Source organism: Pantherophis guttatus, chromosome 3 (assembly GCF_059756535.1).
Source record: "Pantherophis guttatus breed Tessera chromosome 3, ASM5975653v1, whole genome shotgun sequence".
Taxonomy (NCBI): Eukaryota; Metazoa; Chordata; class Lepidosauria; order Squamata; family Colubridae; genus Pantherophis; species Pantherophis guttatus.
In genome coordinates, this window is record NC_142065.1 from 189,773,671 (window position 1) to 189,789,576 (window position 15,906).

At 32.9% G+C, this 15,906-nt stretch overlaps 1 protein-coding gene across 2 annotated transcripts in view; it reads left to right on the forward strand.

Annotated features, from left to right (window-relative positions):
* The window catches only part of VPS13B (vacuolar protein sorting 13 homolog B), a 328,745-nt gene that overhangs the window by 154,609 nt on the left and 158,230 nt on the right, over positions 1-15,906 (forward strand). For both annotated transcript variants that reach the window (XM_034422515.2, XM_034422516.2), the window contains exon 31: positions 12,790-12,993. In XM_034422515.2, coding sequence (XP_034278406.2) covers positions 12,790-12,993 — 204 coding nt within the window. The remainder of the gene's footprint in view (positions 1-12,789; positions 12,994-15,906) is intronic.

The window sequence follows — 15,906 nt, forward strand, 5'->3', positions numbered from 1 at the left end:
CGGCAAAATTGACAGTATATATCCATTAGAGAGGTTTAACTAAGTTCAAGCAAGAAATATTCCTTTGCATACAGTAAGTCACAAAAGAGTTCAATGTCTGAAATTCAGGTTTTAGGACTTAAATAAAAAGTAACAATTGCTGCTTTATATCAATATTTGATATAAAGTTAACATATATAAACTATGGCTGTGGCTGAAGATATAAATGGAAGGGAAGCAAAGGATGTAATCCATTTTTCACTATGTTTTTTTAAAAAAATTAATGGTCTCTTTTTTTGGCATTAACTTGTTCCCCTCCCCGCTTTTTATCTACTTTCTTTGCGTCCCGATTTTTGCTTTTTACAAATTTCTTATATTTCAATACTTTCATAATAAATACATTTTAAAATTATATAAATCAATAATTATGTAACTGAACTAAAGCAGTTAAATCTCATGGGAGCAGATTGTATAGATTTAATTGAAACCAGTACTGGATGTTGCTGTGATACACAAAGGAAAAAAAAGGGCTTTCAAAAAAGAGGCTCTATCTGAAATTTGAGTTTCTTTTAGCATGAAACAACAGTACATTTAGTTACTTAAACTAATTTATTAAATATTAAAACTTTTAACCTAATCCTGTGCTTATAAAAATATGTGTTTATCTACCTTATGCTTTTTTTTTTTTTGGGTTGAGTGACCTGTCTTTTTTGTAGGCTCTATTATGATTTCTGGTTTTTTGTCTATATAACCAGTGGAAGTGTAGCATATGTTTCTTTGACTGTCTTTTAAAATGAAGTGTGTCCTCATACAATATATTACAGAACTTCGGTATCCAATTTATCCCATGATGGCATAATTTTACATTTAGTCCTTTAGATTAGATTCTTTACATGTAAATGACTTTTTACTAAATGGTTCTTAAATTTCCTGCTAATTTTAAAAATACCCTTTTAAACATTTCATTTCAAGGATACCTTGCTGACATGTGTATGTTTAAAAACAATATTTAAAAATAATAGTAGTAGTAGATGTAGATGCAGTAGATACTAGTAGATACTATTACTAGAAAAAGAACGCCTTCTGAAAAATTAGTTTTTCTTTTTTTACTCTGCATCTTATGACTAAATTGCAAATTATGCAATATATTGGTTCAAGAAAAATTTAAAAGTATTTCACAGTAATATTTAAAACATTTTATTTCTTTTAATTATGGTAGGCTTTTAATTTAATATATTGTGAAGATGTACAGCTTATGGTTCATTTTAACAATACTTGTGGGCTCTCTGATGACCTCTATTGAGTTTTATCTATGAGATTTTTTTTACTATAGCTCTTGAAATGCTCTAGAAGAATGATCCTTCCTTCCTTCCTTCCTCCCTCCCTCCCTCCCTCCCTCCCTCCCTCCCTCCCTCCCTCCTTCCTTCCCTCCTTCCTTCCTTCTTTCTCCATTTTCTCTAAAATCTTTACACATTCTAGGGTTTCTTTGTCTTCACTATTCTTACCTTATTACAAATAGATCATTAATTAATGTAGTATCCTATTATTGATTCCATCAAATTGAAAATCTTTCTCTTTATTCAATTTTATTCATGAATTAGTATCTACAAAGTTCTTTTTCATTGCAAATTTTACACAGAATAAATGTATTTTAATCAATTGAGCCATGTAATTGTCCCCCAGTTTCAGTCAATTGCAATATATATTTTAGACCATAAAACATATCAATAAATCTAATAATTTTCCAGTGAGATTCTTTCCTGGCCAGCTAATATGTGCATGTGTGTATGTGTATTTTTCTCCATGGGGTTTTCAGCTGACAGATGTGCTTTTATTTTGGGATATTATATTACCTTAGGATACATCATAGTTTGGCTTGTGTTATTAAAATATGCTACAAATATTATTATACAATTTGCACTGCAGACAAGTTAATTTGAATTAATCTGAAATCACACGTTTGAACTTATCTAAATATTGCATAATGAATATCAGGGAGAAGAGGATTCTTTATTGTCTTTTCAATAATCCCTTTAATATTTGTGTGTGTGTGTGTGTGTGTGTGTTATTATGTACAAAATATAATAGATACATTTACTCAAGGTTCTTCACAACATATCCAATGTTTTAATCACTGCAGTTACTATTTGTAAACAAGAAAACAAACCATTAGAAATTTTGTGATTTATGATTTTTTTAGCTTTTTTGACTGATCCTGTAAGGCAAAAATGAAGTGATAAGGAATTTATCAAATGGAAACACTAATAACAAGAAAAATAAGACTGGGACAGTGATTGCATTCAGATAGCAACCCAATTTTTTTTCCTGTCATTTAAGCAGGCTGATTCACGTCTGCATGGAATTAATAGAAAGCCCATTGGTGCATTTGTTTCAGCAGAACACATTGTGTTATCTCCATAAAATAGTGTGTTACAAGCCAGGAACTTAAAATACTATATGAAAATAGCTAAAAACAAAAGTATCAGAAAAATTTCTGAATTGAATTATGAAATGAATATACATTTCAGATGGATTCAGTCTGGATCTTCACAAATGAGAAAATTTACAACATATCAAAAAAGTTTTATTGTGCTGGTGCTTGATACAGTTACTTGCAAGTGACATAGCTAGTTTGATTTATAGAGGCCTAGATCCGTGATGGCGAAACCTATGGCACGCGTGCCACAGGTGGCACGCGGAGCCATATTAGTGGGCATGCCAGCTCAGCTCTGGGGCACATGGGCACGCTGGCCAGCTGATTTTCGGGCCTTCAGGGCTTACCAGAAGTAGGGAAACAGGCTGTTTCCTGCCTCTGGAGAGCTGGGGGGGAGGGGGAAGGCCGTTTTTCTTTCTTACTTGGCTCTAGATCCTCTCTATTTATCTGGGAAGGGTGAAAGCAGCCTTTCCCACTCTCTTGGAGGCCCTACGGAGGCTGAAAGGGCCCATTTCCCAACTCCCGGTGGGACAGGAAGTGACATTTTTTGCTGTCCCCAGCCTCCAGAGACTCCTAGAGAGGCTCCTAGAGACTCCTAGAGAGGTTCTGGAGGCTGGGCACAGCAAAAAATGTCACTTCCTGTCCCACCGGGAGTTGGGAAATGGGCCCTTTCAGCCTCCGTAGGGCCTCCAAGTGAGTGGGAAAGGCTGTTTTCGCCCTTCCCAGATAAATAGAGAGGATCTGGAACCAGGTAAGAAAGAAAAATGGGCCTGCCAGGCCATCATGTGCCAGGAGCTGGGGGGGTTGCGCGCGCATGCGCGTGGGCACGTGCGCATGCAACCTGCCCCCGCCCCCCCTCTCTTGGCATGCGATGGCAAAAAGGTTAGCCATCCCTGCCCTAGATAGTTTCATATGGAAAATTCAGGCTAGTGGCTGGGACTGTTATTAGTTTCATTCTTAGCTACTGGCTTAATTGTAAAAGAAAATGGAAGAAAAGCAGAGATATGTTTTTGTGGACTGTAATAACATGCATTTAAAATATGTCACTTTACATTGCAATTTAAATTAATCCCTTTAGGAGACATTTCAGACATTATAAATGGTTTATACAGAAAGTATTTCAGTGTAGGAAAAACCACAAATATGCCAATTTTCATAATTCTGCTTTAACTATACCTGTTGCAAAGTGTTGCTACGGTATCTCAATGCATTTATTTGAGGCGAAATAGCCATAAACAGTGCATTCAAAACCATTTACAATGCAATAATTAAAAAACAAAACAAGCAATAGTATGAACATAATATAAAACAACACAATTGTTTTAAAATATGGGCAGGAGAGACAAAAAATGAAACAGAAATCATGCAGTATTTCTTTAAAAAATATGTAGATGAAAATATGAGTCTTCAATGGGTATTTAACAGGAATTATAGTAATCTCTTCATACATTTGGGAAGGCAGAATATTCCAGAGTGGAAACATTACCATAAAGAAGTTCTATCTACAAATGAAAGGGAGGTAACACCTTGCATTTCTTAATATATGCAGTATAATCTTCAATCAACAGCAGTCCCTCAAATATTTGAGTCATAGATTGTTGCAACATTTGGACCAAGAGCAGGGGTAGCCCGCAAAGAGTGAAGTAACCCTCGTGTTATGACAGTCACATTGCAATGGAGCACCCAAAAGTTATTTATGACCCAGTTTCAAAGTTCTGGTGACCACCCTTCCAGTCACATGACAGCATTTTGGGCTCTTGGCAACCAGCCTGCATTTATGACCATTTGCAGCATTCCAGGATTACTTGATTTACTATGTTTTTTTTACCAGGAACTTGTGTTTACTTCCAATTTTTGGCAACAACTTTGCATAGCGAACAATGGGTTTGCTTAATGACTACAGCTTTTGCTTAATTACCACTGCAATCAAATGTCTAAAATCAAATTGGTCATGTGATGACCCCCTTTATAGCTGTCACAACTTACAACGGTAAGGATCCATTGCCATGATACCTGCAATCTAAAACTGAGGCTACTGCGGTAGTCAGAAAGGGCATAATTGGCATGTCGGCAAAAAGAGGTAATGCAGAAACCATATATTAGAATTCAAATGAGAATAATAACTCTAGGAGCATTCCCAAACTATATTGTTCCAGTATTAGAAATTCCCCAATCATCATCAGAGGTTTTGCTAGATAAAAAGAAAATAAGTGATACGTTGCTCATTTTTCTGGCCAGCCAAAGTGTTCACTAGCCAATTCACCATGGTTGGAGTTTTCAGAATGTTACCTCAAGCTACTTAGGCAGTTTGGTGCCGCTTGTGTTTTAGGGCCTATTTTTTGATGAATTGGAATCAGCAGGTTTATACTGACTCACCTAACCACTCTTTTGTTACATATATGTGTATGTATGTCCTTTTCTTGGTAGCAAATTTTGGACAAATATTCTCCTCTAAGCAGTTCAGAAAGGTGATCTCCTGGGGAGGGAGTTTTACATGTCCTTTGATTTCATGACATCAGCAGAGAAATCACATCAGCAGAGTGGGTGAGGTTAAATGTTCAGTCCCAATGTTGGAGGGGTATAAAAGTGTGAGTTAGAGGCCTCCCAGAGGGAAACTATTGTAAAATGGTGAATTTTGGGACATGTGACCTTGAAGACAGCAAATGGAGAACCTATACATCCCATGAGCTTCAGGTTGACCAACTCTGATTTAGGATTTTTTGTCTGAGAAAGAATAGAAATGTTGTCTTTCTTAAAAATCACACCAATTAATACATGTTTTTATGCGTGGGTATAATGTTTTTAATTCTTAAACAGCTATTGCTCAATTAATAGGACTTTTTAAAAGTTATGCACAAATTTGAAAATTATTTTTCCAATGAATTGTTTCAGTGATACAGTTCTGCCTTACACAATAAACTTATTAACAAACCTTAGCCTGATCTCATTAAATAATTGAAAGCAGTATTATTACTCTTGCTTTTTTATTTATCTTGAAAAGTTTCCTCTTTGAAACTATGGACCATATCTGAAACATTAGAATGATAATGCTTTAAAACAAAAGATCAAGATCAAATGGTTTCTATAAACAATAGTATACAAATATTTTTAAAAGTATCAATTTCCATGTGGCCCTGGGAAATTATTGCTATGTTATGTTTTCATTTCTTAATAACTTACAGAATTTAGTGAAACAGAAAAAAAAAGTAAGAGAAAATTTATTCAAAGATTTGTTGCCTACAGTTTTTTTATCAGATAAACATAGAAAAAGTTGATTTATTCATTTTTTCTAATGCTTGATTGCTAGTTCTTTCTTTTCTTTTCTTTTCCTTTCCTTTCCTTTTCCTTTCCTTTTGTTTTATACTAATGCAATTATTTTTATCTGAGCTGGAGATTTCTTATCTCCAGTGTCCAGTTTTGTGCAAAGAACTTTTGTCTATGAATTCATAGCACTTTTATTGGAAGTAAAGAGAAGAAATATAACAGTGAGAAAAACAGAGTTTATTTTTCTGAAACAGCTATGAGTTTATAGACCTTGATATCTAAGTAGCATCTTTAGATAAATTACCATTTTTACAGATGCCTTTTCCTATCGGAAATAATAAACTCTTCATTCTATTAAATTTCAACTGAGCAGCCAGTGTTAGGGATCAATGGAGAAATTCACTTTGTGTTCCTCAAATATTTTACTTGAAAAAGACCTCAAGCTTGGACTTTGGTTTAGATAATCTCTATACATCTAAAATACTCAGAATACAAACGTAGAAAAGAAGACCAGCATGTAAATACAGAAAATCTTTATCATATTTAAAAGCAAGTAAGAATAAAACATTTATTTACCATTAATGTGTTGAGTATAGTTGTTCTTCGTTAATATTTCACTGATTTGGTAGAACAAGCATTAGTTGAAACTTGTCTTTAAACAAAGAGCAAATGTTGATTCTATTAATAAAACAATGTTGAATTTCAGCTTTGGCAAGAATACTTGATTGATGTAGGTGAGGACCCCACAGGTTTCTTGTGATAGGGTGAAAAATAAAGACAAACATTTACAGGAATACTGTGCGATAGATATTTTTTATACTCATTTTTTAAAAAACTGTTTTATTATCACAAAGTAACACCATGCATATGTCAACATGAAACATGAAATGTCCTCTTATTTTAATAGTTAGATACCATATGTAGTAGAAATATATAATTTCTAAGGTATGATGCTGACAAATATGGATTTAAATAAATAGCTTATGAAATACACCACATTTTCTTCCATTAAAAAATCTATTAAATACAGCAGCAATTTTGTCATTTTAGGAGGCAGCTGTTGAATAATAACCCACCTAAGATTTTTTTCATCTATAATATTTAAATATATAATATTTGAGCAATGCAGCAATAAAATAGAACAACTTGGTGTATATATCATATTTAATGTAAGTGGAGATCATCCTAGTTATCATATGAGTTATTCTTTAGCTTTTGAAATTAATTTGTTGTGCTTACTAGAGGATTTGATTGATATCCAGATATGGTTTGATAAATTGACTCAACAATGAAAAAAATCCTGTCCCATGTCAATTTATCAAGCAAACTGCGAATGTTCTGTTTTATCCTATATAAAAATAATTACTACTCAGTAAACACGAAGCTCATGTTCAGTGAAACTTAACCTCAGAACTTTCAGGTGAATATATATACAGCACCTGATAAGGCTGAGGTATTGTACCACTAAACAAACAACCTGAAGCAACCCTGTGACTACTACATATGACCAGATTAACATTAATAGAGAATCAGAAGGAGTCTGTTTACTCAATTTCGCACTAAGCCAAATGTTTGTATGAAGTTTGGGAAAGCCAAACCCTGGTCTCCTATTACTGGCAAGCAATGTTGTGTTCTGAACTAATTTTTTCACACAGAATGCAAATCCATAAAGAATGCATTACTTCATTACATTTTATTTTGGCACAATTTGTTACAACTGCTAACCTCTATTTCCTCTGTCCATGTTTCTGACTCTGTTTAGAAAAGTTATATTCCTGGCTGGTCATCCAAACATTTTGCATGCATTTAGAATTATTCACTTCCTCATTTACAGAATGATTTAGATTATGTTATGCATGTAAGAATAGGCTTAAAAGCAAATCAAACTTTTTATCATAGAATTTTTTTAAAAAATCTTACACATAACCCGATATGCCAGTCTTTTAACTGAGGTATTTAAAGAAGACATAGATCAATTTTACAAATAATAACAGACAGGTTATATACATTCACATAATAAAAACGTACAACTTTTCAGAAATCGGGTTTTTCTTATTTCCCCCTCAGACAGATTGAAAATACATTGTATAGTTAACGTACTTTACCTTTGTTCCCACTATTGTGCTCCAGTTACAAGTCTAGAAGACAACTGCAGTGGAAAACAGTCCTCTGCTTATTTGTGGTAAATTATTGTACACAGAGCTTTTTGGAACAAGGCACTACTTTTAAATGTCTGGTCACCTCACGGGATATGTAGTGCATTTCCTGCCACTAGGATAAGAGGAAGGAAGCACCAAGGCCCAAACGTTTGATGTGTGGTCTACTGTAATTCCTTTCATGTGTTCAGTGGCTTTCATAGGATCCATGTCCTACAGTCAGTTTTGACCAGGCTGTGGTCCATTTCATTATGCTGACCCTCTTAAATGGAAAACAAACATTATAAATGGTATTAAGCTGCCACTGTTATAATGAAAGGGCTATCATCTTGCCCTTAAGCTGATTGCTTTATTAAATTTTATGGGAAGGTTTCCTTTGTTTTTTAAAGATAATTTCATTTTTGGAAGGGAATACTAGAAGTATCTGATAATTTAAATTAGACACTGTAGCTAGTATTTACATGACTTGCAAAAGCTTGGAATTATTCTTAAAAGTACCATATTTTAATATTTTAAGATAGACTTTCCCAAGATTCCTTGTGCGTTAAGAATCTTTATGCTATTTCACAGAGCAAAATCGCCACTTACCAATTTTTGAAACAACTTATGATGGTTGTTACATGTTTTTTATGCATTTTATACATATTAACCCACTATGCATATTGGTTTCCACTGTAAGATTTAGTTAATTGGTGGCATGAATTTGCTTAGCTAATGAACGAATTTCTTAGTTTGTTTTCATGTGGAGCTGCTGCCACATGAATTTGAATTTCATGTGATTTCAAGGCCAAAACTGTATCATCAATAAATGCTTAGAATATGAGTTTTATCTTATTATAAATTGAATGTGTTACATCTTGGAAATATGCACAGGTCTGACAAACATACAGAACTTTATTTCAGTAATAGATTAATAAAAATATGATTAGTAAAATGAACAACACAAAACTATCCTTAACAATTACAACTATTAGCAATGATTTGTGGGTGAAACTTACACATAATATTGATTTAACAGATAGCATTATAAAAGCTTTGACGGTGTCCTGGAAATTTAAATAAAAGAGATTAATCAACTGGTGGCGAAAATCCCTATAGAACTGGTAGAAGAACATGGGTTATGGTTTCTTTGGCAACCATATCACAGGGCAGTATTGGATTTCATATGGGGGTTTTCTATATTTTCTAAACTGTTTGCCTTTTATGTTAATAAGCTGTGACAAATATCATGGAGACTTGTTTCCTTTTGTTTAAATTCAGTTGTTAATAATTAAAATATTTGTGGCTCCCCATTGCCATATTGTCTAATCTTTAGATTGGGGAGTCCAAATCTTTAAGGATGTGGGGAAAACTAAAAAGTTGGGTATTTTATGTGTTCTTGCAAAACAGCTATTTGGAGAAGCGTGCAAATTCATAAAGTTGGTTGTCAATGAAGATAGAAGTGGTTTCAAAACATCTACTGCATTGCTATCTGTTACCATTTCTACCCTCAACAATGCAAGGCAGTTCCAGGTTTTTTTAATGATTTTTCTAGGCAAATAAATCCTTTAGACTTCATTTTTATTATTTTTTATAAGAAAGATTATGGATAGAGATGCTTGAGATGTATACTTTGCATGCAACCATGCCTGTTCTCATTTTTATTAATTAGTTTTGTATAAAGGATACAATTAGACACCAAGGGTTGCATGTCTCTTGGCAATTAACTTTGGGTACCTGACTTTTTCTGTTTCACATCTTATGTGATATGTTATTTTTCCATAAGAATAAAATTTAGGTATTTGTACATTTTGCTTAAATGGACAATAGTTTAAAGCTATATATAGAATACTAATTAAGAAAAAATAAGAGGAGATAAAAATCCCTTGGCAGTACAATGATCTCAATTCAAATCGAGAAATTCATGGCTGGTCATGTCACCTAAAAATATGTGACATATTTTATATTTTAGCTGACATGACCAGCCATGAATTTCTCATGCTCTTTAAATTATTATTATTAAAATTCTGTGTAGGGCAGAATCCATTACTTTGCTGGAGAGAAAATTATTTATTGTTTTGCGGTCTTTCCCATATTTCTTAAACTAGATTATTTTTAAAAGGCCAAAATAACGTTTTTAGAGGTGCTCTAGGTTGAAGTAATGTTTTGGCTCTTATACATAAAACGGCAGGAAGGAGAAAATGGGAAGAAAAATATGTATGCCAAAAGCTTTTTCTTTTTGAAAGCTTCTTACACCTAATATCTTGACCAGATGAACACACAAAATACTTCAACATACAGAATGTGAACACCTGCTCTTTGGATCCTTTGTTAAGAGCAGTTTACAGTATATTGATATTTTATCTTTATAAAAACCTTTAAAAAGCATGTTAAGCCAAGAAAAACTGTTTCCCTGAATGTAAACTTCAAAGCATAATACTGAGAGCTAAATGTTATAACCATCTATAATATCTAGTTTTGTAAAGTAGATAAAGGTGTAAAAGTTTTTATATTAAATACGATTAATCACATAAAGTACTATTATATAACATTTAAAAATATTTTTGTTTGGGAGCTTTTTTACCTGCTTTCTATAGCCTTTTATAATTCTCCAGTGGACTGTAAGAGAATACATGTTGAATTTCTTACAATAAGCCTCTGAATTTTGCCTATTCAGCAATGAATAGTAACTGATTCAACATGAGCTGTTTCTTGTATAAACATACAAAATGCCTGACCCAGACTAAATCAATTTAAAAAGGAAAACATTAAAGTTATGTTTCCGGTTACATGCTTAAGGTCTTCTTTGACTGTATTACATTACTGTGTTATTTACCAACTATGGTAGACTTTCAATTTATCCTTTGATGCCACCTGCAAAGAAGAGGACAGAGATCTTATAGGATGGCAAAAAAAAAAAAAAAAAAAAAAGTTTAGAGAAGTTTTAGTCATTTATTGTCTGGTTACTATATATTAATGCAAAATTATAATTCACTAAAGTTTGAAAGTTTAGCTGATTGTTTTGGCCTATGACATTAAAATTTAATGAAGTGCCAAGATCTTCAACAAAGGATTATTATAAAGAAGGTAATGAATAAGGAAACTTCTATACCTGGCCCTTAATAAATAAAATATAAGCATAATTTTTGAGCTAGTCAATAAGTGATGAATATCCATAACAGGAGATAACCTGTGATTGGTTGCAGCTCTCCATGGTATCAGTCCACTACTAGCTGGAAATACTAAGAGATAAAAACTGATCCTTCTATATTGCCATAAACATGATAGCGCTAATATATTCCATCACTGAATTTTTGGTCAGTCACCAAAATATGTGTTCTCCTAAAGACTGATGAAACTGGATAGTTTTAAAACTGAATGATACCTGTGACATAATTGAAATTCTGCTGAAGTCTGAATGATATCCTGGAAATTAGCTAAATTCACTTGACACATTATCTCCTAGCTATTCAGTATACTTTCCAGTATAATAGGTGCTTTGTGATTTTCTTTGGAATTAAGGTGTATGATGCAGCTAAAGTAATGGTGTAAGAAAACAACTATTAACTTAAGACAAATTTGATATAATCCATAGCTGAAACCAAATTTAAAATATGTTTATTTTCTACCACTCTGAGTCTATATAGGATTTATGTTCTGCCCAAGTAAGAATGTTTGATTTGAATGGTGAGAGTTCTATAAGGAATTACTCTAGCTTGGTTATCACACTATGACCTCTGTGCCATCAATCTTGATACATTTTAGTTATTTATGTTAAATGTATGGATTAAGTGCATTAGATGCTTGACAATTTACAGTTTATTTACATGTCCACCCAAGATGAAAAAATGCTCCCTCAATTTGATTAAATATCCAACAAGTATTTGAAATTTTCTTATAATTTTTAACAATTTATCTAGTGTCGTACTAACAATACATCATTTTATCAAAGTTCTCTTTAAGATTATACAATTCAATGTAAATTTTAATCCTTTCTTCTATATACTCTTCCATTGGCCCGACTATAGATTATATCCTATTTTTTTGCCTGTTTTATTATAACTATCTTTAACTTCATTGTACTGTTTCCATTTTGATAAAGTTTATAGATCTTAGTAATAATATGATCATCATTAGTACAGAACTGTACATCAAATTCAGTATTATGCTTTTCAAATTTATAATTCATTTCATCCAACTTAAATCTTGTCATTTGATAACCTAGTCTACGCTGCTTCTAGTTAACAAAATACGTATTAAGTGAAATTCTTAATTGATCTATGCCTAATAGAGAGATCAATAGTTATGGGTTGATTTGATGATGATGACCACAGCATAAGGAAAATTATGACTTGGAATATAAGAAGCATAAATGATAAAACGTGAATTAACAAATGAAATAAAATAAAATAAAGTAAATATGTTACATGCCTGTGAAAGTTGGAGAAATGGGATGGATGAAATAGATCTGGCGTTCATTTCCTTGTGTGTAATTCACCTGCTCCATTTTGAGATCCAAGAATGATGGAAAATGATGGTTGCCTACTTAGAAAAAAGATCTGTTTCTTTTGAATATATATTTTAATATGTTCACATAATAAAAGAATGATATAAATCTAAAATTGTAGTTTATTTTATTATTTATAATTTAAGAGACTTAATTAAGAATATGAAACAGTGAGAAGTTATGTCATGAGATAGACCATTATTTGGTAGTATGAAGAATAATTTGGGGGAGAAAACTGGATATGGAAGAAAAAGAAATTAAAAAAGGAAACAAATTAGAATGGAAATAGAATGACTACAGAAAATTCAGGTACTGTATGAAAAACTGTTAGAATATTAGTCTCCCAACAGAATAAATGGGTAAAGTGAATGGATCCAATCTCATAATTAATGTTATTGTTGCCTTAAAACTGTTGAGTTAGCTTTGGATTTGAAGAAAATAGTGACATTGTTTGATTTCTGCCATCATAGGAGAGCACTGAATTTGGGAGTTCTTCGAGATCCTGGTTCAGAGGTTGAAGACAGACAGTACCAAATAGACCTCCAGTCCATCAACATTGGTACTGCTCAGTGGGAACAGCTAAAGCCAGAGAAGGAAAATGGTAAAAGCAGGGCTGTGCCAGAGAATGAAAGGAATTCTCAGAATCCAGCACTTGAATGGAATATGGCCAGTAGGTAAGAATATGCTTGGAAGTGGTGCTTTGTGGATTCTATGCAAAAAGGTGTAATGGTAACAGCATCTCATAGATTTGAGCTAATTGATTTTTTTATTTATACATAGAAGTGTATGTTTGCACTTCCGTTGCAAACACGTTTTCCATGAGCTAGGATTCTGAATAAGGCATTTCAAACTGTTTATAGAATTGTTGTCCAATAATCATACAGATAAAGTTATGTCTATATTTCTGTAATAGCTTATTATAGCCATAAAGTATAACACGGGCCAAAACCTGACATTCCCATTACTAGTCTAGAAAAAGCAGCAGCATTATCCCTTTTGTACTTTTGTAAAAGTTTGAACAGAACTAGTTTAGACATTTTAAAGCCAACAGACGACAAAAATGTTTCCCCCCAATTGGCTTGAAACCAGTTTCTGTGCTTCTGTAAATGAAAACAGCTGCTGTTTCTGAAATGACAAATTTCTGTTGATTTGTTGATATGCAAAAGAGGGCTTCCAACTCAAATCTAGTTAGAAATATTACATTGACATCTTCCATTTTTAGTTCTCCATTTTGATTACATTGCTACAATAGACTTTGATTTTGTTTTCAGTCAAGGGTCACAGTAGTCCTTTAAAGATAGGCTACCCAGCATATGCATTGCAGTGAATGCAAAAAAGGCAATTAAAATAATGCCTGTTGAAAAGAGTCTGATCAATGGAGTTCTGCAATATTTTTATGTAAAGGGGGTGGGGGGGTGGGAGCCAAACATCTACCTGCAAAGGCTGTGGTTCAGGAGCATAAAGCATTTTTCTAAGGTTTCAGATCAAGTGGGTATATTTTTTCCATGTTCCTTGTTTCTTTATTTGCTGCATTTTTTAATCCCAGAAGATTAGAATAACTAAATATAGCATCTCTAAAACCTTAAAAGACCCTTAATATTAAAAAAAACCAAACTAAAATCAAAATCTTATTTAGCTTTTGCAGTTTATTTCAGATTATTTAATTTTTTAAGTTTATGATTAAAAAATTTTTTTGTTCAGGAATGGAGGCAAACTCATGCAGTTTATTCAGAGCTTGTTCTGAAGGTCTCTAATAGCTTAGAGGTAGTTATGATTAGAAAGTGAGGTTTGTGAATTTAGTGTCTTTTAAAAGTCTCTTATCACTGTTTGGAACAAGTTAGCTGATCTCTTTGTCTCCTGGCATGCAAGCCTGCAGAAAACCTGTCCTGCAGTTTCCTCAGGAGAGCAGTCATCCAAAGCACATGTGGGCAATCTCCTGTCCTCTCTTTATCCAAAGAGGTTCCAAGGAAACCTATTCATCAATTCATTAGCCTTTGCTGTAGTTGAGGCTATTTTCAATTCACAGAGGCAGAGCTGTCTTCAATTCACCATAACTCCTCAAGAAGTTGAGTTTGGTGGGATTTTGTTACACATATGCATACACATGGCAGGCTTTGCTAAGGGGTTCTTTTTCTGCCTGTAGCATTTTTTTTTTTTTTGTGATGTTAAGTTTACAAACATGTCTTTTTGAACACTGCAAAGGCAAAATCATCCACAGCAGTTAAATAACAGCATTTTTTTTTGTAAAATATATCTACATTTTTTTTAGTTTCAACACTGCTGTAGTTTTAGTTTCAGCATCAATTCCCAAATACAATAAATATAAATAGCAGTTTAAGGCCCTTTTGTAAATCAAACCATTTTTATGGTATGGTCTTAAAAGCTTTGCAAAATCTTCACTGTACTTATTAATTAGATGAAATGAAATAGATTGATATTCCTATATAAAATCCTTCATATTAAATATATATAAAGTCTTTGGTATCTAGATTTGAATAGACCAATGATAGTATTTTAAATGACCTGGAATGCCTTTCAGCTACTGTTATATTATTGGGCATACAGTCAACCAGATGGCTAGATTGTATTTGGCATTTTTATCCGTCTAAAGTCCTTCCAAAAGGGGAAGGACTTGGGAGAGGCAGAAATTGTTGTTCAACAGTATTAAATGTATCATTGCCGTTTATGATGATGATGTGTGAGTAATGTACATAAACATTTAAACTTCATCAAGACAATTGTAATAAGAAAATAAAATAATAGTGGCTTAATATTTTCATGTTTTCTTCTTTCGATTTATGCTTTGCCTTGCTACCTTTGCAAGTTTGGGAGAAAATGTGCTCAAAGTTTAGGTCAAAGTATACATATAACATTAATGTTTTATTCTGAAGTATTCCAAATGCCCAATGAAGCTGTCTAAATATTCCTCTAAAAGAGTTGGTTCCAGAATATTTTTCTCCCTTTTTTAACCATTGTGAATATGCAGCATATAGGCACAACATAAAATGCCTGGAAAATCCTAGTAGGTTTCACAGAAGAGGTCTGATAAAAGGATATTATCAATTTCTGTGCCTTGAGATTTCTGGCAAAATTTACTTGTGTGTTTAATTGTGCAAGGCCTTGTTGATTTAGCAGAGGGGCATGGACATAAGCTAGAAAGAAAAATAGATTTTATTTTTTTAAAGGCCAGAAAAGCATTAATTTCATTCATGACTCCTAATAACTTAATTGGTAGTTCCCTCAAGAATATAAGGGAAAGAACCATTTTATTCTTTTTCTGTTATAGGGTTTACATGGTCACTTGCATCTCCAATACTTATTTTGTGGGTACATATTCTGGAGCATTTATTTACTTGTTTTCTTAGTACTATGTTTGAAACAAATGTTTTTTCAAAGCAGCATGTACAAAGAAGAGTCATATATATTTCTGAAATGTTCCTTCTGTTTCAAAAATAAACAGATGCCTAGGTTATACTATTCCTTACTGATGATACTCATATGGCCAACACCTGCCCCAAATTAATGGAACATTAAAGAGTGGTACCGTGTAGGAAAATTAGTAGAGAAAGCACAGGCTTATTTCTTGT